Source organism: Melanostigma gelatinosum (assembly GCF_949748355.1).
Source record: "Melanostigma gelatinosum genome assembly, chromosome: 18".
NCBI lineage: Eukaryota > Metazoa > Chordata > Actinopteri > Perciformes > Zoarcidae > Melanostigma > Melanostigma gelatinosum.
Genome location: NC_136651.1, coordinates 9282035 through 9305681, shown reverse-complemented (window position 1 = coordinate 9305681; position 23647 = coordinate 9282035). Strand labels below are relative to the sequence as shown.

Genomic DNA, 23647 nt, shown 5'->3' with positions numbered 1-23647 from the left:
GTCCACCAGATGGAGCCAAAGCTCCTGTCGAATGTTCTTCTTGCAGTTCCTGGAGTACCACCAGAGGGAGCCAAAGCTCCTGTCAAATGTTCTTGTGCCCTCTGTCCTAGTTGTTATCTCTCCCTGTTTTGGCTGGCTGCAGCTGCCTTCCTTATCTAAGATGTTCACTCCCTTGCCTCTGTGTCTTTGCCTGCTGTGTCTTCGCTCCTAAATTTGTTCACGGTCCATATGGAACACAATTTCCAATAAATCTGTATTCTTTGTAACTCTACCAGTAAAACTCACACATATATTAACCCTCAGCTTTCCTCTTCTATCCTAGTGTTTTGTGGTTCTGTGTTTGAGTGCAAAGTTTGTGTCTTATGCGTGTGCTCTGCTCCACTGACCGTCAATCTCTGAGAAGCACACCAACCTGGTGAAAAACACTACAACTTTACCACTACACATGTACTCTCTAACACCTGTACGCTTCACACAGTCACTCACATCCATACCAGATTGACACCATACACTGCCGTCGCTGAAATACGCACAAATCACATATAGATCTGCTCTTATAGCGTTTTCACGAGCACGGTCCCCGAAGGAAATGGATACCTAATAGGCATTACTCAACACTCAACCGACCATACACAGCCGTGATTCCACAAATAATCGCACACAGACCTCGTCAGGAAAGGTCTATTGACCTTTTTGTTTACAGTGTACGCCTTGTGCGAACACGGTCCCTAAGGAAATGGCGGATTCTTGTGCATTCTCTGAATTCCGACGTGTGTCTCCCTGAGACATTACCCAGCACTCAATCGACCACACACAGCCGTGATTCCACAAATAATCGCACACAGACCTCGTCAGGAAAGGTCTATTGACCTTTTTGTTTACAGTGTACGCCTTGTGCGAGCACGGTTCCTAAGAAAGTGGCGATATCTTGTGCTACAATTGAATCGATGTCTCCCTGAGATCATCTATGCTGCATGCAAACCCATACACTGCCACTTCTGCAATACTGGTACACAAACCTCATCAATTACTTCATCAATTTGACCTCATCAATTTATTTTTCTCAATTAAAATTCTCTGGATGGATCTTCGTTTTACAGTGTACAACATTGCATGAACGTGGTCCCCTTTAGGAAATGGCGTTTTGCAGTCTCCAGACACACTACTTTCACATCTGCGTATTTCAACAACAATTCCTACAACTCGATCCAAACCTCAGTTTGCAACTTCGCAAAAATCAACAGTGTGGCCCGGAATTCAGTCTTTCAGACCGTCATTGGTCAGCGAACCGAAGCTTTCGCCACGGCTGTGTAACCTCCGAACAGTTATCAAAACTTACACGGTGAACACGATGCCAGTTTATAGAATTTACAATCCTTAATTTCTGTTAGATCCACTCACACACATGTACATTCTATGCTAAAAAACCCCCACTGCTGTCATAACAATCCTGTCACAATGCTTCGTCAATTTATCTTTAAAAATTTAGTCAACGCAATTCTTTACTCACCCCCGGTACTCCTGATCAATTCAATTTGGTTTTTCCTACATACAATTCTGCAGATTTCATTTAAATAGGCTCTGCTCTTACCTTTTGATTGCAGCTGCTTTGATCAGTTTCCCGAGATTATAAGAATGGCTCCGATTGTCAGCCGGAATCCCCAGCCTCTCGGGAAAACACCTGTTGTTTTGTCTGTTGACAGAAGAAAAAGTCCGTCACGAGATGTCTCTCCTACTGATCGTTAAAGCCAAACTCTGCTACCATGTTGAGAATAAATCTCATGTTGAGGAGAAAACTCAGGTGAACAGACTTAGGTCGAGGCGTTTAGCTCAATTCAAGCAATAAGGTTTATTTGTGACAGAAGTATTATGTCCAGCAGTTAAACGTGCACGGACCTAAAAAGTTCACTCTGTAGGAGTGAATGAAAAGCTAAAAGGCGCTTAGACAGAGTGCGCATGCGTTCATATATTAGGTCCTCCTTTTGGAGCCTATTGGTCAAAGCAATAGTAGGAGGCGGATTTGTTTCTAGCATTCAAATGGCCTGATGGAGCACTGAGCATCTCCGCCCACACTGGCTCACGTCCGGGATCCGCCTTCTCTGGAACGTCAGTGTGTGAGATGTTGATTCAGCCGCATATTGTTATGTTCGGCCAAACTAGATAAGCTAGGCGCTAGATATGCAAGGGCGCCTCTTTCTATCTCTAAGATGGAGCAGGCAGTTGAGACTGGTTCTCTGTAAGACTATGTGACATTTAACTGGGGCAAAAGCTATCCTTCAGAGTTCTAGTAATTTCCACTTTGTTCAGGCGAGTGCGAGAGTGCCCCACCTGGCGTTTTTGACCTTCTTGTACTAGAACTCACATATCCGCGTATAAGCTGTGTTTAACATTGAATGAATGTATATTTTTATTTACATTAGCATGCTAAGCTAACCTCAATAGCTTTATAGGCTACCAGGAGATTAGTACTCTTCTTCTTCCTCTCCTCCTTCTTCTTCTTTCACTTTAATGGCGGACTACAAACCAATGTGTAAGGCGCCACCTACTGGACCGGAGTGTGTAACATCATGACTTTATGACAGTTATCATTTAAACACAATAATAATGTTATTTATAAATATAATGAAACAATTATAAATAAACTTCATATTGCAGTCATATTCTGGCTTTTTAACCCGTTCCATTCAAAATATTAAATAAAGCCCTTTTAAACTGAACTTGTTTGTCCCCTGTCTCTAACAGTCCTTTCATGCTTCACTCCCTTCCTGTATCTACCACTCTGTTCTTCAGTCTCTCTTTCCACTCTGAACTTCCTCCACTCTATCAGCACATGTTCTACAGTTTCTTTACAGTTGCATATCTCACATTTATCCCACTCTGTCTTTTTCATGATGTGTATAATGTGTCATTGAGTCCTGTATGTCCGAACCTTAATCTGAAAGTAACATCTTCTTTTCTACTTTTACTTCCATCACTTCCCACTCTGACTGATGTCTGAATTGTGTTGTAATTTCTACCCTTATTGTCATAATTCCAAATGTCCTGCCAAGATGTCCCATCCAAAGCTTTTACCAGAGAATGTCGAGTACTCCCAACCATTGTACAGGACAGTCGATGCTATATTTCCTTTAAGTCCACCCTGAATTCTAATCCAGTGTGATAGTGCAAACTCAGTTCTCCTCACATGTAATGGCAGTTCCCTGGATTTCACCAGCAATGCATTATGGGTGTGGTTTTGACTCGGGAGATGAGTCAGAGGAGAACCATCCAGAAGAAAAGGTGAACAGATAAAAGTCCATTCAGACAGGTTCTACGAGGAACATCCGGTTCCGCTGCAACTTGGTGGGTAACAAAAGCCCCTTAAACTAATAAAAAAGTATATCATTACTCCTATCTTCAGTTACCTTCCATCTGTACATATGTAACAGTTGTGGGTCATGGAACGAGACGACTCAAGTGATTGTTTTCCAACATTTATTTATTGAAGACAAAATATCACCAATGAATTGCCTTCAGACCGTTTTCTGCCCCTCTGCTCCCTCAGCAACGTGTGATTGAATTCATTTTCTTCAAATACACACTGACCAATCAGAGCTCGGCACGTGGACCGTTAATGAATATTACATAATCACAGTTTAAACTGACAAATGCAAAAAAAGACAGCTGGCAATAAATCTCAGACTGTGTGAATTAGTAAATTAACAGATTTATGACATCACTGCTTCATTTAGAGCAGGATAGATCTGACTATAAGTACATGTGTGTATTATGGTAAATTAATGTGTTGCAGATGTGTTTTCATGGCGTGTATGACGATATTTTAGCCTTGTTCTTTCAGCTGTAGCCTTAGTGGTGCGAAACAGACTTGGGAGTAAATAGAAAAGAAATGTGTAAATATTCTCTCATCACACATTCACTGACGTGTGTCGGCTTCTTGAGTCGTGTCTCACAGTCTCCGGCTACTTTAATGTTTGGTGTGGGTGATTTTAAGTTATGGAAGGAAACTTCCTTACTGCTTAGAATTATATTTATATATATTTTTATTTATTTGCCCAAAAGTCAGTTTCACATCGCTGGGGTCTCAGCTGAAAGAATAAGAATACATCAAAGTAAAACATGAATGTGAATACACGTGTTATTATAGTCAGATCTATCGCGTTATAGATGAAGCAGTGATATTATAAATCGGTTAATTTACAGAATGACAGTTAGTGATTTCTTGCCAGCTGTCCTTCCAGCATTTGTCAGTTTAAACTGCGTTACTTTCAGCATGAATTATGTTCATGTTGTTGATGTTGGTCTCAGAGTGCACCAGACTGATGCATTTAACTTTAAAATGTACAACATTTTCTTCCAGGTGAGCGTGTCCCCGGCCCCCTCTAGAAAACCAACACGAACTAGAAAATAAAAACTCAATTAGTCTACTGGATCAAGCTAAAGACAGTACCAAATCTGAGCGTGGACTCAATGAGCGTTGTTAATTGTATCTTTTCCGGAGGACCTCCTCCCGGGAGCAAAGACCAATGTCTCTCAATTCATCAGCGCAGCTAATCGGGGATAAGAATGTTCTTATTAGGAAAGTATTTCCTGCTCAAGCTAAACCGTGGCCTTTGTTTCTAGAGTTTCAACCGAGAACGTGCCAATCCTCTGGGGAAGTATAGAGGTTATTTTCATGCATTCAATTAGTTCATTTGTTGTATGCATGCGCAGTATGTGTTGTCTTTAACATATCTAATCATCAAAACATGTCAACATTTTAAAGGAAAAATAAGAATGAGCCTGTTCAACACCGATGTACTTTAAAGCCCTTTTACTTTGACCAGGATTGTGACTACATAGATATGAAATGATCAAGATGTCAAGGACCAAATGATGGAAAGAGAAAACATGGCTAAACTGAGCTTTAAGTTAATCTTCTACAGTAAGTGAGGCAAGGCACAGTCTGACATTTGAGTCATACAAGACTTGGTGTCCTCTTTACAAACGTAGTAGAAATACCGCTCTGATAAACAAATAAAACCAGTTTATGATCAAAATGTAACATCAGTATGAGGCTGATCCGAAGCGGTAACTTTCCTTCCAGTTGTTTGAACAATTTTATCATGCTACACATATGCTAAAATCTCTCGTGTGGAAAATACCGTTTAAAAATTATAATAATGTTCCCTTTATTTTGAAAATATATGGAAACTGTCCATTATTGACCATATTTTGCATTTTGTAATTTGATGTTACATGTTTTCGGTGTATTTATGTCATATCACATAGCATCATTTTCAGTAAAAATCATTATAACTTATAACCTTCAGCATAATGAGCTCAGCTGGATTCATTAAGAGTTAATCAAACAGTAAAAACACATTCGGGTAACAGAAAGAGACATGATAATATGCACATACAGTACGGAGATTGTGATCATATATGCACTGAAACTGTACACGTCAATACACAGACGGACAGACACACACTCACACATTCACACATTCACACACAAGCAGTCTTCAGAGATCTGGCGTCATGTTTCTCTCTCGACTTCAGAGTGAGTCGGCGCCGTGCTGAGTGCTGAACTCCTGGAAATCCTCTGGGATGGTGTCTGTGGAAGAGAGAAGTCGGGTATCATGAGATGAGCTCAGACTCTAAAGCCAAAACGAGGCCAAACCAATTCTATTCACAGCTGTAGTCTGCAACAACAACATCAGATCTCAATCTAAAATCACTTTCCAGACGCAAGCAATGAAAGACCGTAAGAAGATATGTATTGGAAACAAACCTCAAGACAATCGCTGCATAGCATGCAATCAGGGTAATTCAAAATATATAAAAATAATAGAATATGTGGATTTGTGATTCAGTGTTCCTCCCTCACCATTGCAGCGGTATTTCAAATTGGACCAGATGATGTTTTCCTGAGAGAAACAGAACACGCCGAGTCGTCCTCCTCTCATGGTCGTGTCAATTGTCACGCCAGAGTCGGCCACCAGCTCAGTTCCTTCATAGAACCGCGCCCTAAACAAAACACACAATTAAAACAAATAATCGACGTTCCACTCTCACCACTTTGGGGAAATATGCTTATTCACTTGCTTGCTGAGAGTTAGATGGAGCAACAATTACGGGTTTTTTCGTGTAATCAATATGAAGATTGTCCGGAACACGGTTGGTCGTATACCTGATGTATCCAACCTGTGGGCGATGCTGCAGGTACCAACGGTAGGACACCTTGTCCTTCCAGCCCACATTCCTGGGGTCCTTCCACAGCAGACGCACCTGGTCGTTGGTGTCTCCCGTGTGCCACAGAGAGTTTCTCAAGTGCTCCCCGGGACCCGATTTAGACTTCACAGCCTGATGAACAGCGACAGATAACAGAGAGAAGTAAGGGGGAGAGAGCGAGAGAGAGGAAGAAATGTGGAAAATATGTCGAGGGATTAAAAATAGGATGAGCACGAATCTGCTGCCTGGGGGAGTTGATGACTTGTGCTTTCACCTTAAGTTGGATGCCGGGCTCAGCCACAGCTCTGAAGGGTGTTGCCTGCCAGTAGGTCTGTTCAGTCTGCTTCCACATCACCACGTAGAAGGAGGACGAGTCCTGGTAGCCAAAGATGAAGCCGGCGTAGTCGTCGTCGGTCACTGTATTTACGTGAAATGTTCCTTCGAAGTCCACTCCACTGAAAGCAGTGTAACCTGGCAACAGAAATCAGTATATTACTGATGTTCAGACATTGTGCATTTTATTCACTGATATTCAACGCAGAGGAAATACTTCTTACCAACAGCAAGTCCTGGGTCACTATTCATGGTCTGGATAATTTCCATTCCCTGTGTGAGAAAGAGTTGTGAATAAGACATTTTGCACCCTGATGCCTTCATTTGCTACACTGTACACGAATTAATGCAGAAGCAGACAGCCAAATAATTCCATCAGATTTTCAGATGATACGGCTATATTAAGTCTGCTGCTGGAGATTGCCACTTTTAAAGACTGGTGTGACAGCCACCGCCTCATTTTTAACGGTAATACCAAAAGACAGAGGAAATCATATTTGAGAGCTGCAGCTCATGGCCCTGTAATCATTGGTGACAGTGCAATTGAGCAGGTGTGCTCCTATAAGTACTCGGGAATACAAATGGACAATAAATTAAATTGAGAGTGTCCACGTTGATTATCCGTGTGCTAGGCTGGCTCAGAGGCTTTCTCTGCAGACTCAGACTGAACTGAGATCACGTCAACGTTGGACAACGCTGTGCTGGAAAGCATCATTAAATATGGTATGGCACCTCACAGTTAAAAAATCGAGAATCAACAACACGGTTAAACGAGGCACTGTTGTATATTGTCTTGTGTATTTTCTGTCGTCGTGGTACGATTTCACGCATCACGATTCACATTTCTTATTGTTATTGGTTCTGTTGTTTAGATAAAAATATCGACCATAGCTGCTTCAACTTGTACATGGAGAGGGAATTTTCAGCTTTTAGTAATCTCACCTGGTTCAGAACAACCCAGTTGGGGTCGATCTGGGCGTCGCCCTCAGGGTCCAGCACCACCGTCTGATAGGCCCTGAAGTCAGTCAAGGTGACCTCAGCATTCTCAGGGCAGTTGTCGATCCTGTCAATCACTTTGTCCTGGTCAAAGTCAGACTCGCACATGTCTCCAACTCCATCATCTGAGGGACAACAGAGAGGAGATTTAGACTTAAATTAAAGTAAGAAAGACCGTGAGTCATTGTTCCAATAGGTCAGAGGTGCAGAGACTTGTTAACAGTTTTTGATTACACACACTGGCAAAGATTGTGTTGCGTCATTTATTCAAAGTAACGAGCTCCTTTTAAATCCTTTTTAAACCAGCGTGTTTCCTGCGTTGTCACAATGAGGAGATTTCAGACTGGCTTAAGCAAAAATGTCAAAAAGGCCGACAGAGCTGAATATAAAACATCCCCAAATGTCCTTTCTTAAGGGGCTATTCACATTTCAAGCAAAAGAGCAAGGCTGTATGTTGCATTGGTTTAATATAGATGGATTGTATCTCTCTAGTCTGCACCCTGCTGTGTGGGTTCAGCATTAGAGCTGCTGTGTCTGCCGTGGTTAAAAAAGTGCCACGCTGTAGTCTACTCTGTGGTGTTCGTGTCTTGTAGTGTGCAGTTCTGATATGGATTATTAAATGGAAGGAAATGTGTTGATGCACTTTTATCACTGTGGAAGTGCAACAGCTGCTACGACGTCAAGAAGGTCCGACTTGGCGGTTCTTGGCATAAAAGCTTCATTCTGTGTCAACGATTGAATTGATGCTCAATCGGGCAAATGCCTGAATGTCTTGTGTGCATCTTGTAAAACATTTGGACTCAGTAAATACACTTTTTGTGTTTTGTTATTTTCCCAACTGTCAGCTCCAACTTACATCTCTTGACTCCCTGACTGCCAAAAAAAGCTGTCTTGACTTGATTTGAATTGACACTCCAGGGGGCATGTTTTACACAGAAAATGTCCCAATGAGTCACCAAAAATGCCACTCAATGTGCTCACAGTTGCTTTTGTTTGATCTGCGTTGGTGTGCAACTGGGGACCAAAATTGCTTTCAAAGGAAAGTCAGGGAGCAGTTCGGGGAGAATGTGGAGATGAAATTATGAACATTTATCTGATCACCAGGCTGGTTTTCAGCCAAATATATCAACAATCATATGTGATTATTACTGTAAACTGATTTGACTGCGTGGTATATGAGGAGGTGCGATGTCTTTTAGACCATCGCTCACCGTTGTCGTCGATCTGGTCAGGATTTGGTGCCAGCCGGCAGTTGTCTGGTCCCGGTGGCAGAGTGTCAGGGATCCCGTCGTTGTCGTCGTCATCGTCACACTCGTCACCCAGCCCGTCTTTGTCACTGTCCAGCTGGGAGCTATTTATTACGAATGGGCAATTATCCTTGGTGTCCTGGTGACCGTCGCCATCACTACAAGGGAAAGTGACACGATCGCATGATGTGAAAAAAGGCTGTAGTACTAGCAGTAGTATGAAACAGCAGTTCAGATATCTGCAAGAACACAACATGAAGACTGGGAGAATATCGTTACCTGTCTTGGTTTGTGTCACAGGAGTCTCCAACCAGGTCGTGGTCAATATCAGACTGAAACAAGAGCAGAGAGTTCATGAAAAACACCATTTCTTTTACACTTGAGGGACTCTAGTAACAAAGTGTACTCAGTTACTTTCCACCACAGCTATCCGTCCCTCCATCCCTCCATCTGGTTCTGACTGACCTGGTTTGGGTTGGGGATGTCGGGGCAGCTGTCGCAGGCGTCTCCCACTCCGTCTCCGTCCCGGTCCAGCTGGTCTCTGTTTTGGACAAGCTGGCAATTGTCCAGAAAGTTCTTCAGGCCTATGCTCGCCAGTCAACAGGAGGAGATGGTTCGTGTTATTTAGCAGTCAGTCTGACTCCGTCTCAGCAGGGAAATATATAGTATTGTCATGGATGACATATTCGGAGGTGGCAAGTACAGATAATATTGTACTGTAGTAGAATAAATACTCTTCTCATTGTCCCTTTTTCTGAACTCCCACAAAAGATATCAGTGAATTTCTATGATTCTGTGACAATAAGTCGATTGACAGAATATTTACCTGCAACAATTCTGATAATAAATCCAAAAATGCCCAAAAATATTTAGTTCCAGTTTACTCATTTTAGGAATTGGGGAATCTTATGTGTCAGTAAATTGATTTTACTCCGGCTTTTGGACCATTGGTCAGACAAAACAAGCTTTTTGAAGATTTCAACTTGGGCTTTAAGACATTTTCCACTATTTTTTGTCATTTTACAAACCCCTCGTTTTATAGAGAGAATAATCTGCAGATTGGAATCGTTGGCTGCAGACCTATCATAAAAGAAACCAAGTTACTGCCCAGTGGAAATATAAACAGATATGGATGTTGCCAATATGGAAGAATGATTACATGGATACATAATGAGATATTATCTTCATCTGTTTGAATTGAGGTTTGATCTCTAAAATCAAAGTAATGCATTAAAGTAACTCTCTCACACTTAGTGAAGTCAATCAGTGAATTTATATTTGATTTTTGAATGCATATGAAAAATGTAGACATTACATCCATACTACTGTTTGAACTATATCGACTGAATAATTATATGGCGTGGTACTTGTAATTCCACCACTAGGTTGCACTGTTGTATTTGCTGTGAAGGTGAACGGCAGTTTGTGTTCAGATGCTATTTCTTATTCATCGCAGGGAGGCAGCAGCAGCCCCACGAATGCATAAAGGTCAAGCAGCAGCAATAGAGGAGAAACCATCTTCTCTGCCATGGGGTTTTCTGAGGTGTAATCATGCTGGTGAATGATCAAAGCTTGTGTTCGCTCAGGGGTCAGACTGCTTTCGGCCTTAACTTTTCTTTTTTTTTGCAGTGCTGTTTGTTATGCCTCAGCTGGCTTATAAAAACATCCATACAACTGTATTTTTTTTACAACATGATTAAGAGAGATTTGTACTGTAAAATCTGCATTATTTAATGTAAGAGCAGGGTGTAAATGTGAAGGAAGGAACAGAATAATACGTTTAATTAAACGGAGAGTGCCTTCAGTGCTGGTTATATAAGCACGAGCATCGGTGCTATTTTATTTATCTCCATACCGTCTCCATCCATATCATCATCGCAGGCGTCCCCTTTGCCGTCGCTGTCGGTGTCGGTGTCCTTCTGGTCCGGGTTCTCCACCGTGCGACAGTTATCACAGGCGTCGCCGTGGCTGTCCTTATCGCTGTTCCTCTGGTCCACGTTGGCCTTCAACCTGCAGTTGTCCTGAGACAGACGGAGAACACAAAGGCCCCGTTCACATCACGTGTATTTGTTTTCAGTGGACAAGCTTGCATGTGCATGCATGTTTTCGTACGGATTAATACAACTATATATATATCAACTGGAAGGAACTATAGATCGAGATAAGGATGTTGTTGGTTTGTGACTCCAAAGAATGTGTAGATTGCTTCATCTCAGGACCTTTTTTATCCTTTTTACGAGTTTGTGTCAGACAAGATGACAATTTTATTCCAGTAATGGCAGCAAAGAGAGCAAACAAGACAAAGAACTATTGAGTCACACTCCAGTCACTGATGGATTTAATCCTGACGAACAAAGTGTGCTATGTACAACTGTATGAACCAGTGAAATACACAAACCTTTTACTTTTTATTGATGAAATCATTTGAATACAATATACTGTGCACAGATGCAGGTAAAACCATCGTCTTAAACTTACATTACCATCAAATCAATCATCAATATAATCATCAAAACTATTTCAAACTGTACAGTTGGCGCTCATTCAGTGAATAACTTTTTGTATTGAAATCAGTGTAGTTGAACCGCGGTTAATCATGTGTCACTTCAGAGGTGACTCGTGCTGAAAGCTTTTATCACAAACGGAAACTTTACTGCAACCACAACAGCTAAAGGGGATTGTTTCCTGTGTGGGTTCTCATGTGTCTCTGTAAAGCTGAACGATGGTTAAAAGATCTCTTACAGACTGAGCAGCTGAAAGGTTTTTCTCCTGTGTGGGTTCTCATGTGTGTCTGTAAAGTTGAACGCACGTTAAAAGATTTCTTACAGACTGAGCAGCTGAAAGGTTTTTCTCCTGTGTGGGTTCTCATGTGTATCTTCAGATTTTGACTCTTGCCAAATGTTTTCTCACACTCAGAGCATCTAAAATGTTTTTCACCAGCGCTACATCTTGAATCACTGACTTCATCAGGTTTCACATAGTTTAAACCTGACTGAGGTTCTCTGGTCTTCTTCCCATCAGCACCCTCATCAGTGTCAGAAGAGTCTCCAGGCTTCTCATCAGTATCTGGTTCTGGATGTCTATCTGGATCCAAGTTCCTGTCTGGTTCTGGTCCTCCACAGTCCTCTCCATCAGCTTCTGTTCCCATCTGTTTAGTTTGTCTTTGATGAAGCTGTGAGGACTGAGCTTCCTCTTCTTCATCTTCACAGGAGTGAATGAGAACTTGACATCGGCCTCCTCCAGACCTTGAAGCTGCTCTCCTTCCTGACTGGTGCAGAGTTCCTCCTGTTCTTCTTTCATGTGTGGGGGCTCTGGGTCCTCCTGGTCCAGACTGGAGCTCGACTCCTGCTGCTCAGAGGGAACCTCTTCTTTAACCAACAACAGCTGCTGGATGTCTGCAGGAAAACAGTAAACACACACAGAGGGGTTACAAAGACATTTTAGAATTGAGCAAATAGTCTCCTGGACATACACTTCCAGAGTATCACTAGAACCAGATAATACAATAATGTAATCAACTTATGTGACATGAACATATGAACCATTTTAAGCTGCCAAATCCATGTGGCGTTATCAAAGAGAACAAACTTGTACTTGAAGTTGAAATATTTCCTGTCATCTAGAAGCTGAGAGAAGAAATCAGCATACCTGCAAACTCATAAGAGGTGAAAGAGGTGCCAAGCACCCGAAGGGGGGGGGGGGGGTAGACGATCTACAAGTATTAAGAATTTATTGTTTATTAAGTCAAGCATCAAAAACATAGATCTATGGTTTCACAAAACACAATAATTGATTAAGTAGCCCTAGCAACAGACACAAAGTCAGGGCTCCGCATACGCATCTCTCCTCTCAGTGTTTTGTGAGCCCTGTATCTTTATACTTTATTTGAACTTGTCCAGCACAGGGACGCATTATCTTCACCCACACACAAGCCAGGGTTGGGCCACATTGTGTGTGGGAGTCCTGGAGTCTCAGGGATGGGGAAGGTGCTGTTCCTGCAGGTTGCTACACAATATCCCACCGACTAACCCGATTCACAACACAACTAGTTACAAGTTTTAAGCTGAACCACCTGCGTGTCAGAGCTCCCTCTTTGTACGGGGAGCGCCTCACCCGGAGATTCAAACCTTTGCTCTATGACAGTGATTCTTAACCATAGGGCCGCGGCCCATGATTGGGCCGCGAGCGCCACCTAGAGGGCCGCGAAAAACTTTCAGTTTTGCACCTGTGGGCCGCGAGGGCCGCGGGACCGCATAGGTTATCAATAGAAGACACCAGATATATCACTGTTATCCATGAGACACTCAGTTACAATACAGCTTCCCACCACCTGGTGGCGGTAATGCGTCAGTCAGTTGTTTAACAAGCTGCAATAAGCAGAAGAAGACACTCAGCTAGCCGCTAGCCTGTAGCGAAAGTTATGGATAAGTTATTAAAAAGAAAAAATGAAGACGACAGTGGTGCCATACCCCCCAAAAGTCTAAATGTGTGCGCAAGTACAACCCTGACTTTCTTAAGTACGGCTTTGTGAACGGAGGCAACGAGGCAGAGCCGAGGGCTCAGTGTGTGGAATGTGAGCTAATGCTATCAAACGAAGCACTGAAGCCTTCAAAAATAAAGCGACACGTAGCGACGAAACATCCAACGCTCGTGGGAAAGTCTGTTGGGCTTCTTGTTGTGTATGCAGGTTTACATACACATGATAATAAATGTCTTTGTGATCATCACATTCTGTCATCTCATTTATTTAACAAGGGTTTTGCCTGTTCAACACCGGCATCCTCGATCCCCTCCCCTTCCGTTCCTACGGCTTGTTTGCGCAAATACGTCACAAAACATGTCCGTGTTTGGTATCCCAGCATGCCCAAAATCCTCATCTTTGCAAAGAAATCATCGATTTTCTTTCATTTCTTATGGTTTCTCCACAAAAGGAGCCCACACACACACTGTCCAAAGTCGCCATAACCGCTGCAAGTCGTATCTTGCAGCATTTCGACGGAAAAAGACACATTACAGACCCGACAACGTGCTAGCGGATGTTACCATGGAGCTCCTGGCTTCAGAAAACGCTAGTACTTATAGTACAAACCTTATCCTCCTCTTCCGTAAGCCGTCAACCAACGTTTGTGTAACTGAGCTGTTCTCATTCTCGTTCGTGCGCTCGGTCGCAGCCATTAAGCACAGCAAGTCCGCTACTCACACACCATGTCTTCCACCATATATACATCGTTTTTGCAATTTGCAAAGGCTTATAATAAAAGGAAAATAATATAAAATCACAATATAAAGGGAGAAACACCTTTAGTGTGTCAGAATATCATGTGTTACCATGTGTCCATTTGGGTCTCCAAATGTCCTTTTAGAGCTCGGCCTGGATCTCTTCATGAAGAAACTCTGTAGAATGGTCATACTTTGTCCAATCTTCTTCAAATGTGAGGCAGTTGTTCACTGATAGTGTAGTTACAGCCCTATGGAGTGGTCTCGTGTGACGTCACAGTTTAGCTGTCGGCCATGTTGGAGTACACACAAAGCCACTGGCATGCACGGCTGAGTCGCATAACCTATCGGTGGTGAACTTTTGTGCTGTCTTTGGTTGTGGCAGCAGAGCTGATAGAGACAAGAAATCATTCTTTCGTTTGCCAGCGGTCATTACACATCAAGGAAATGACACGAAGGAGCTATCCAAGCGACGTCGCGAGAAATGGCTGTCACGCATCTCTCGAGATATAAAGGAATGGAATTTGGCGTACACTAGAGTATGTGCGGATCACTTTATAAGTGGTCAGTGATTTTATTTACTAATTCGTTTGTGAACAGTATTTAATAAAGGAAATATAAATTAAACTTGGACATGAGAAGGTTACCGAAGCTTCATCGGCCCGTGACAGCAGTCGGTACCAGAGACGTGTCGAGCGTGTACAACAGGCGAAACACAGAGATGCAGCCTCAGCATTGCTTGATATGAGTTTAACGTCAGATCATATATATATACACACACACCGATGGATGAAGTTATGGGTTAGTTTAAAGTTAATTCCTACACACACGCACACAATGACGTGCATGTACAATGTAAACAAACACACGTGTCTGTTTGCGCTGAGTAAACATTGAATATTGCTAAATATCTGACCAGATCTGTATATATTTACTCTTCCAATGACGAGATGAGAATTCTCGACGACCGTTGCTTTGACGTCTCGGACCCATCCACTGACAAACTGATTATAAGCGTCGAGCCCTTTGTAGCACGCCAACTCGTCTTCTGTGTAAGGACTGGGGGTGTTCACGAGATACGTGTAGATGTTGGCGTAGTTTACCGATGGAAGATAAGTAGGATCGGCACTGAAACCATCTGCACTCATCGTATAGGGATCCAAGTTACCAATAACCTTCAATTTGGCCAGGTAGTGAACCTTTGATGCACTATCCAGTGATTCAAAGTATGGTATTTTCGCCGCACTTCCTTGTTTACTCGCCGCCATGTAGGTTCTGTATGTACTCCAACATGGCCGACCGACCTCGTAACTAAGGAGATCGTGACGTCGGTGAGACCACTCCATACTGTCCTTTACCTGTACAGATACAGCCACCGGCAGTTATTTATACTGAAAGATACTTTTTTATTTTATGCGGACAAAAATCTTAAATTTGTACTGACTCCAAAGGCCCACTGCTCTGTTTCTGTATGACCTGCAGGTGTTCTGACACTTGTGATGCATATAGTCAGAGTGGGCCCCGGGACACTTTGTACTTGAAAAGTTGGGCCCCGAGGTCAAAAAGGTTAAGAACCCCTGCTCTATGACACACGCAACACTATTGCAAATGAGCGCACACACACGTTATGTTCAAAATTTCTCAAACAAAAGGTAAAAGCCCCCCTCCTTGCTCCAGAGATGAAGAAGCATGCAGAGGAGAAGAGGCAGCCCCCCCCCTTTCTTCCATCATTAAGCAGGGCCGAATCAGCTGGTTGAAGCTTAAATCAAAAGGAATTTAATATACTAACAAAAGAAAATGCAGTTACAAACTGAATTACATTATCAGTTGTGATACTTCATGAAATAGAGGCCCCATCCGCACCACACGACAGACTGGTGTGTCCGCCTCATGGTCCAGATGAGGTCTGATTATCTCCGGGGATTCAGTTTCTTTGTCCCTCCAAAGTCTCTGAAATGTCTCATATTACACATTCCTTAGCCCATCGATCAGCTCAGTGATTGGCTGAACCCTTCGGACTTCATTCGGCCACTTCCTTGACCAATTCACCCCCCTTCTTTAAGGCTGTACTCAGAAACTCTTCAGCAACATCCCCCCTATCTGACTTAATGGCGGTGTCATAAATTCTCTGGTTTCTCTCACAGTGCACAACAAAATTCAGTAACTCTCCCTTTAGTTTAAACCTTCTACAAGTAAACAGATTGTAACGCATAATATCCATTGCTAGGAGCGCTTTAAAACTTAAATTCCTCACAATACATAATAATAAAAATACATAATAATAATAATACATAATTAAAAAAGTTTAATGCCTGTAAATACCGCAAGCATATTTCTACAGTAGCGAGAACCATCGAAATGAAGACAGTGTAGACATCTTAACGCTGATTGGCCAAGACTCGACACGTCGCATCAAATATGTTTTATTGAGAAGATCACGACATCACATTTTCTCCTTGTCTCACTCCAATCTGAGAAACGCTGGCTGGCCAGTTGACCCCCCCCCCCCCCCCCCCCAAAAAAATTGAAAACTCTACGGATCTACACTCACGTGGATGATATATTTTGATTCAAAACGGCTTATTTCACCGAAAAGCGACACGTTTGCAGGTATTAAATCAGGACAAGAAGAAAACGACGAATTGCAACAGAGTCTCACTCAAAACTACATTAAAAGTTATCAGTCGGAGCATGAACAGTGTTTGAGAGAAGAAATAAAGTGAACCCACGTGCTCTTTGGATCCGGACTTCCGGGTTGTGAACGGCGTCCAGAAGTTCCCGTTGTCGCTTATTCGCCTCTTTTGAACGAGAGATTTCCTCCTCGTACTCTGCTATCGTTCTTTCAAACATGCCTAATATATCTTCTTCAGCCGCAGTTAGTCGCTGGCTGACTAAAGATCTCAACATTTCTACTTTAGACATTTTCACTAAACCACAGAAAGGTTTCCTCCAGACGAACTCCGTCAACTCCTTGTCACCGTTTACTCTGACTTGCGCTGTGTTGGTCACTTCCGTCCTCGTCCGTGTGTTTCCAGGTAGCATGCTAAGCTAACTTCAATATCTTTATCGGCTACCAGGAGATTAGTCCTCTTCTTCTTCCTCCCCTCCGTCTTCTTCTTCTTCTTCTTCTTCTTCTCCTTCTTCTTCTTTCACTTTAATGGAGGACTCCAAACCAATGTTTAAGGCGCCACCTACTGGACCGGAGTGTGTAACATCATGACTTTATGACAGTTATCATTTAAACACAATAATAATGTTATTTATAAATATAATGAAACAATTAGAAATAAACTCAATATTGCAGTCATAGTCTGTCTTTTTAACCCGTTCCATTCAAAATATTAAATAAAGCCCTTTTAAGCTGAACTTGTTTGTCCCCTGTCTAACAGTCCTTTGATGCTCCACTCCCTTCCTGTATCTACCACTCTGTTCTTCAGTCTCTCTTTCCACTCTATCAGCACATGTTCTACAGTTTCTTTACAGTTGCATATCTCACATTTATCCCACTCTGTCTTTTTCATGATGTGTATAATGTGTCATTGAGTCCTGTATGTCCGAACCTTAATCTGAAAGTAACATCTTATTTTCTACTTTTACGTCCATCACTTCTCACTCTGACTGATGTCTGAATTTTGTTGTAATTTCTACCCTTTGTTGGGAACTAAAGGAGCGTGTTTGGGTTATCAGCATTTAAGAAACTGAATTCTTGACATCAATAGAATTATTAATGTATGTAACAATTATTAATGATTATTAATAACAACGGGGCACCACCCTGCGAACAGGGACCAATAACCAAACGATAAAACTAAGTCTCATAATTAGTAGTCACTCGTAATGTCAATAGTCTGCGTATGACTATACATTCAGTGACAGTGAAGGTTTTAAGTTCGAGCACAGGCTACTACATACAGGTTTATCAAATACATATGCACAAGTAATCACAGACGACTGCTCCTTAAAGTATAACAGAGTTTATTAAATCAAAATAATAAATGATCAAATCAATTAATATTGCAACCAACAAATGTTATCATACAATTTTATATGCCTAAACTAAAGAATGAATAAAATGGATGAGGGTGTATGTCTGTGTGTGTATGTGTGTGTGTATGTGTGTGTGGGTCTGTGGGTGAAAAGGAAGGGGAGTCTTACAGCTACCGCTAAAGACTACAAAGATGGCGGCGTCGAGTGACGCTGGCCAAAAGGGGAGGGGCCTTAAGATACTACAGCTAAACTACCACCAGATGGCAGAGTCGAGTGACTCGGACAAAATGGCGGTGAGACTGCTGTACGTAATCACGTGTGCCGATGCACACATGTGTTGTGAGGCGATCGTTTGAACGGGGTTTCCCCAGGGGCAGAGATAGGAGCTGTGTGTGCGTGTTACGTGAGAGGAGGAAGAAAGGAAAAAAGGAGCGAGAACTCGACGTGCATCACACTTCGGCGTGCGATGTTGTAGGGAGCCTGAGTTTGATGGTTCTATCACGCATAATTATACCGCTGTCGTCTTTGAACTGCCGGTAACATATGCCGTGATAAGCCACGCACCTCAGCTCACTCACAGATTCGAGTTAATGAAAAGAGAACTCCCACACGGAGTGGAAGACAATGAATGAAAATAATCCCAAATAAACAGTCATAGCAGTTAATACACTAATACAGCGGAGCTTCTCTGCTCCGTAATGATTGCGCGATATCTCAATATCACGCGACAGTAACTTAAACACACAAAAACACGGGAATATCAACATATAAATGAATGGCCTGAATTAAATTTACGTTAATTTAAGCTAAGCTATGCCCAGATGCCAAGAATCTTACTTGTCGATGCGTCGTTGAAGTATGTTCGTGGCAAAGTGGTCCGTTTTCCTCGTCGGGAAGGGGGAGCAGGGGGAGCTTTCTGGTCAGCGTGGCTTTGCAGCGGGCGCTGTGTGTCGCACGGCGTTTGCTGGTGCGGCTTCGGCCCGTTGGCGTGAGCTCGCTCTGGAGCGAAACGCAGACGTGATCTATCCTCGCTGCAGGGAGGGTGATCTAACTTCGGCTGACGGCGTGGTCCGTGCGTCTTACCAGGAATCGTCGGTGAAGGAGGGAGGCTTGGTCGTCTTTCCTTCGCCGGAATGTGTGCACAAAAAGAAAAAGAATCAAAAAGCGGAGAACGGATCGCTGAAGCGGATTCGTTATCGCGGGCGGAGTGGGCCTTTACTCAGCGTGGAACACTGTTGTTTCGTCCAGCGAAATGGCTTGTGACCTGACAGGGTTTGATGAGGGTTTGAGGGCCGCGGCTCCCTCGTGGCCTTCGGTTGCCAGCGTCGTGCTGGAGGTAGGAGGCTGGTGTGTCTTCATATGTCCAAGGACGGGTCCCAGGGCGAAGAGAGCATTGTGTGCTCCCTGTCTCAGCCGAGGTCGAAGGGAAAAAGCGTGCAGGTCCGGGGCGAAGAGAGTGTTTGCGTGCCTCCTGTTACCCCGGAGGGATTGTTGGAAAAAGCATTGGGGTGTGATCTGCAGGCAGTTTTGTTGAACAGTGGTTGAACCACAGGGGTCCTGGGGTCTCTTGGCCTTCGGCCAATGAGATGGCAGCGGTGCATTCAGGTGACCATGGTTTTTTTGGGGGGGGGGGACATTTACACCCGAGTGTGAAATTCCTTTGCTCTCATCAAACTACAACTCAGGATGAAACCTTTGCTTGAAAAAGTGCAGGCCTGATTCTCTTTGTCCACAGCACATTTTGAAGCCATTTGGTCAGACCCCAACACCTTATTGTCATAATTCCAAATGTCCTGCCAAGATGTCCCATCCAAAGCTTTTACCAGAGAAAGTCGAGTACTCCCAACCATTGTACAGGACAGTCGATGCTATATTTCCGTTAGGTCCACCCTGAATTCTAATCCAGTGTGATAGTGCTAACTCAGTTCTCCTCACATGTAATGGCAGTTCCCTGGATTTCACCAGCAATGCATTATGGGTGTGGTTTTGACTCGGGAGATGAGTCAGAGGAGAACCATCCAGAAGAAAAGGTGAACAGATCCATTCAGTTCCATTCAGATCCAACCAGTCCATTCAGACAGGTTCTACGAGGAACATCCGGTTCCGCTGCAACTTGGTGGGTAACAAAAGCCCCTTAAACTAATAAAAAAGTATATCATTACTCCTATCTTCAGTTACCTTACATCTGTACATATGTAACAGTTGTGGGTCGTGGAACGAGACGACTCAAGTGATTGTTTTCCAACATTTATTTATTGAAGACAAAATATCACCAATGAATTGCCTTCAGACCGTTTTCTGCCCCTCTGCTCCCTCAGCAACGTGTGATTGAATTCATTTTCTTCAAATACACACTGACCAATCAGAGCTCGGCACGTGGACCGTTAATGAATATTACACAATCACAGTTTAAACTGACAAATGCAAAAAAAGACAGCTGGCAATAAATCTCAGACTGTGTGAATTAGTAAATTAACAGATTTATGACATCACTGATTCATTTAGTGCAGGATAGATCTGACTATAAGTACATGTGTGTATTATGGTAAATTAATGTGTTGCAGATGTGTTTTCATGGCGTGTATGACGATATTTTAGCCTTGTTCTTTCAGCTGTAGCCTTAGTGGTGCGAAACAGACTTGGGAGTAAATAGAAAAGAAATGTGTAAATATTCTCTCATCACACATTCACTGACGTGTGTCGGCTTCTTGAGTCGTGTCTCACAGTCTCCGGCTACTTTAATGTTTGGTGTGGGTGATTTTAAGTTATGGAAGGAAACTTCCGTACTGCTTAGAATTATATTTATATATTTTTTTATTTATTTGCCCAAAAGTCAGTTTCACATCGCTGGGGTCTCAGCTGAAAGAATAAGAATACATCAAAGTAAAACATGAACGTGAATACACGTGTTATTATAGTCAGATCTATCGCGTTATAGATGAAGCAGTGATATTATAAATCGGTTAATTTACAGAATGACAGTTAGTGATTTCTTGCCAGCTGTCCTTCCTGCATTTGTCAGTTTAAACTGCGTTACTTTCAGCATGAATTATGTTCATGTTGTTGATGTTGGTCTCAGAGTGCACCAGACTGATGCATTTAACTTTAAAATGTACAACATTTTCTTCTAGGTGAGCGTGTCCCCGGCCCCCTCTAGAAAACCAACACTAACTAGAAAATAAATACATAATTCCTTCATCGGATGAGTGTACTTCCAATAATAAATGAATCCAGGTATACAGCTGTTTTCACAATAACCTGTAACCAAGACTGTGATGGCGTCTGTGCAAATTTACAATATGTGATTTCATATTTGATAAAGAGTCTCTCCAGCGTCATACAAACAGTTCACATTCTTTTCAAAAGACATTCTGAGCATGTGGGCCCCTGAGTGAGAGTATCCCAGTTCTTCCACAGACACTAATCCACGTAGTGCACCTGCGCCTGGAGCTCCTTGGAGATGTACCCGAGAAGGGTCGCCGTCAGCTGCTGCTTCAGGGTGGCGTTGTCCATCACTAGAGCAGTTAGCTGAGCCAAATCTGTCCACTGAATGTCTCCCAGCACGGCCAGAAGATACCATCAAGCTTCTGCTGCTGCTGAGGACTGAGCTCCATTATGACCTGAGGCAGCGGTTTGAACTGTCCACTGGTCAGCCAGCAGCCCAGAAGGCCTCCGACAGCACCGCCTACAGGGGAAAAGGGTTTCAAACATGTGGAATTATGATTGCACACACAAACACACACAGCATGACAAGGATAGAGTGATTAACCCCCGCTGGATCATCGTCTTCGGTGTGTGCACCCATCTGGGTTGTGTGCCCATCGCCAACGCCGGAGACTTCGGAGGCTACTACTGTCCGTGCCATGGCTCCCACTACGATGCTTCAGGAAGGATAAGAAAGGGACCTGCTCCTCTAAAGCTGGAGGTTCCCTTCTATGAGTTCACTGAGGAGGACGTAGTCATAGTGGGATAAATACTGGAGCTCTGTCTCAGTTCCTCCCTGTAATATGTATTTCTTAGATGGCTCCGTGTGAGAGCGACATAAAACGTGTGTATTTACTATTAAAGACATATTTCCAACTCTATGATTGAGCTATTGTCTTTTCCCTCGTACAAAAGAGTTGTTGTTCTTTGATTGATCTGCATCACTTAGCTTGATGTCTTTTGATTCACTGACATTTTATTTATTGTTTTAATCTCTATAGATTTCTTTCATTCCGCACTATTTTTAGCATTTCGTATTTTCCAAACAGCATTATGTAACACAATGTATGAGGGCCGGGTGTGATCAGGTCCAACCCCTTTGCTGCCGCACCAATCCTGATATATTGTGTTGGAGCTGTGTGATGAAGTCAAAGGTGGGGCCTGTTTCATGGTTACCTAAAGTTGAGCTGGTAAAAGTGCTCATACACATGAACAAAGTCAAAGTCAAAGTAGCTTTTATTGTCAATTTCTTGCATGTCAGGACATATAAGGAATCGAAATTACGTTTCCCACTCTCCCACGGTGGAACATAAAAGTGCAAGCACAACACATAAAACACTTCCTAGGCTAGGTGAAGACAGATATCCTAGTTAAAACATATACTGTACTATGATTAAACATTCAATACACATAAGAACGTTCAATACACATAAAAACGGGAAAAGTGGGCAATTAATATAATAATTAATATTGTAGGGGCAAATGGGCAATTAATATAATAATGGGAAAAATGGGCAATTAATATAATAATGTGTGTGTGTGTGTGTGTGTGTGAAAAGTGGGCAATTAATATAAAAATTAATATTGTAGGGGCAATTAATATAAGACAATAAAGTGAGCTGGTGATAAGACAGTTCATTCAATTCAAAGTCCTGAGAGGTTTTTTTTTTTTTTTTTTTAGGTGGGGGGGGGGGGGGGGGGGGTAGTCCTGACAGTATTCCTGGGTGTGGGGGGAGTGAGGGGAGAGAGTTCAGTGTCCTGACAGCTTGGTGAGTGAAGCTGTTCTTTAGTCTGGTGGTGCGGCAGCGGAGGCTCCTGTACCTTCTTCCAGAGGGTAGGAGGCTGAACAGACTATGTGCAGGGTGACTGGTGTCGCTTGCGATTTGAGTGGCTTTCCGGGTGAGGCGGGTGGTGTATATTTCCTGTAACGAGGGGAGGGGAGGACAAGAGGCCGGGGAGCACGATTAGGATAAGATGATGGTACGATCAAGAAAAGCCACCGGCAATCTAAAAAAGTATCGACAAGTGGTGAACACATTCAGGAATGTGTCGGCCTGTTGATCAACTGGAAGGAACGATAGATCTAGATAAGGATGTTGTTGGTTTGTGACTCCAAAGAATGTGTAGATTGCTTCATCTCAGGACCTTTTTTATCCTTTTTACAAGTTTGTGTCAGACAAGATGACAATTTTATTCCAGTAATGGCAGCAAAGAGAGCAAACAAGACAAAGAACTATTGAGTCACACTCCAGTCACTGATGGATTTAATCCTGATGAACAAAGTGTGCTATGTACAACTGTATGAACCAGTGAAATACACAAACCTTTTACTTTTTATTGATGAAATCATTTGAATACAATATACTGTGCACAGATGCAGGTAAAACCATCGTCTTAAACTTACATTACCATCAAATCAATCATCAATATAATCATCAAAACTATTTCAAACT

At 42.7% G+C, this 23647-nt stretch overlaps 1 protein-coding gene across 1 annotated transcript in view; it reads right to left on the bottom strand.

The window, feature by feature from the left end:
- Positions 1 to 4795: 4795 nt before the first annotated feature.
- Positions 4796 to 23647, bottom strand: part of LOC306792311 (thrombospondin-4-B-like) — a 60937-nt gene continuing 42085 nt past the window's right edge. The window contains exons 3-12 of the mRNA XM_079289383.1: positions 10642 to 10807; positions 9252 to 9370; positions 9066 to 9118; positions 8751 to 8944; positions 7486 to 7664; positions 6768 to 6816; positions 6485 to 6681; positions 6170 to 6342; positions 5867 to 6006; positions 4796 to 5593 (exon numbers count right to left, since the gene is read on the bottom strand). Coding sequence (XP_079145509.1) covers positions 5535 to 5593; positions 5867 to 6006; positions 6170 to 6342; positions 6485 to 6681; positions 6768 to 6816; positions 7486 to 7664; positions 8751 to 8944; positions 9066 to 9118; positions 9252 to 9370; positions 10642 to 10807 — 1329 coding nt within the window. The 3' untranslated portion in view covers positions 4796 to 5534. The remainder of the gene's footprint in view (positions 5594 to 5866; positions 6007 to 6169; positions 6343 to 6484; positions 6682 to 6767; positions 6817 to 7485; positions 7665 to 8750; positions 8945 to 9065; positions 9119 to 9251; positions 9371 to 10641; positions 10808 to 23647) is intronic.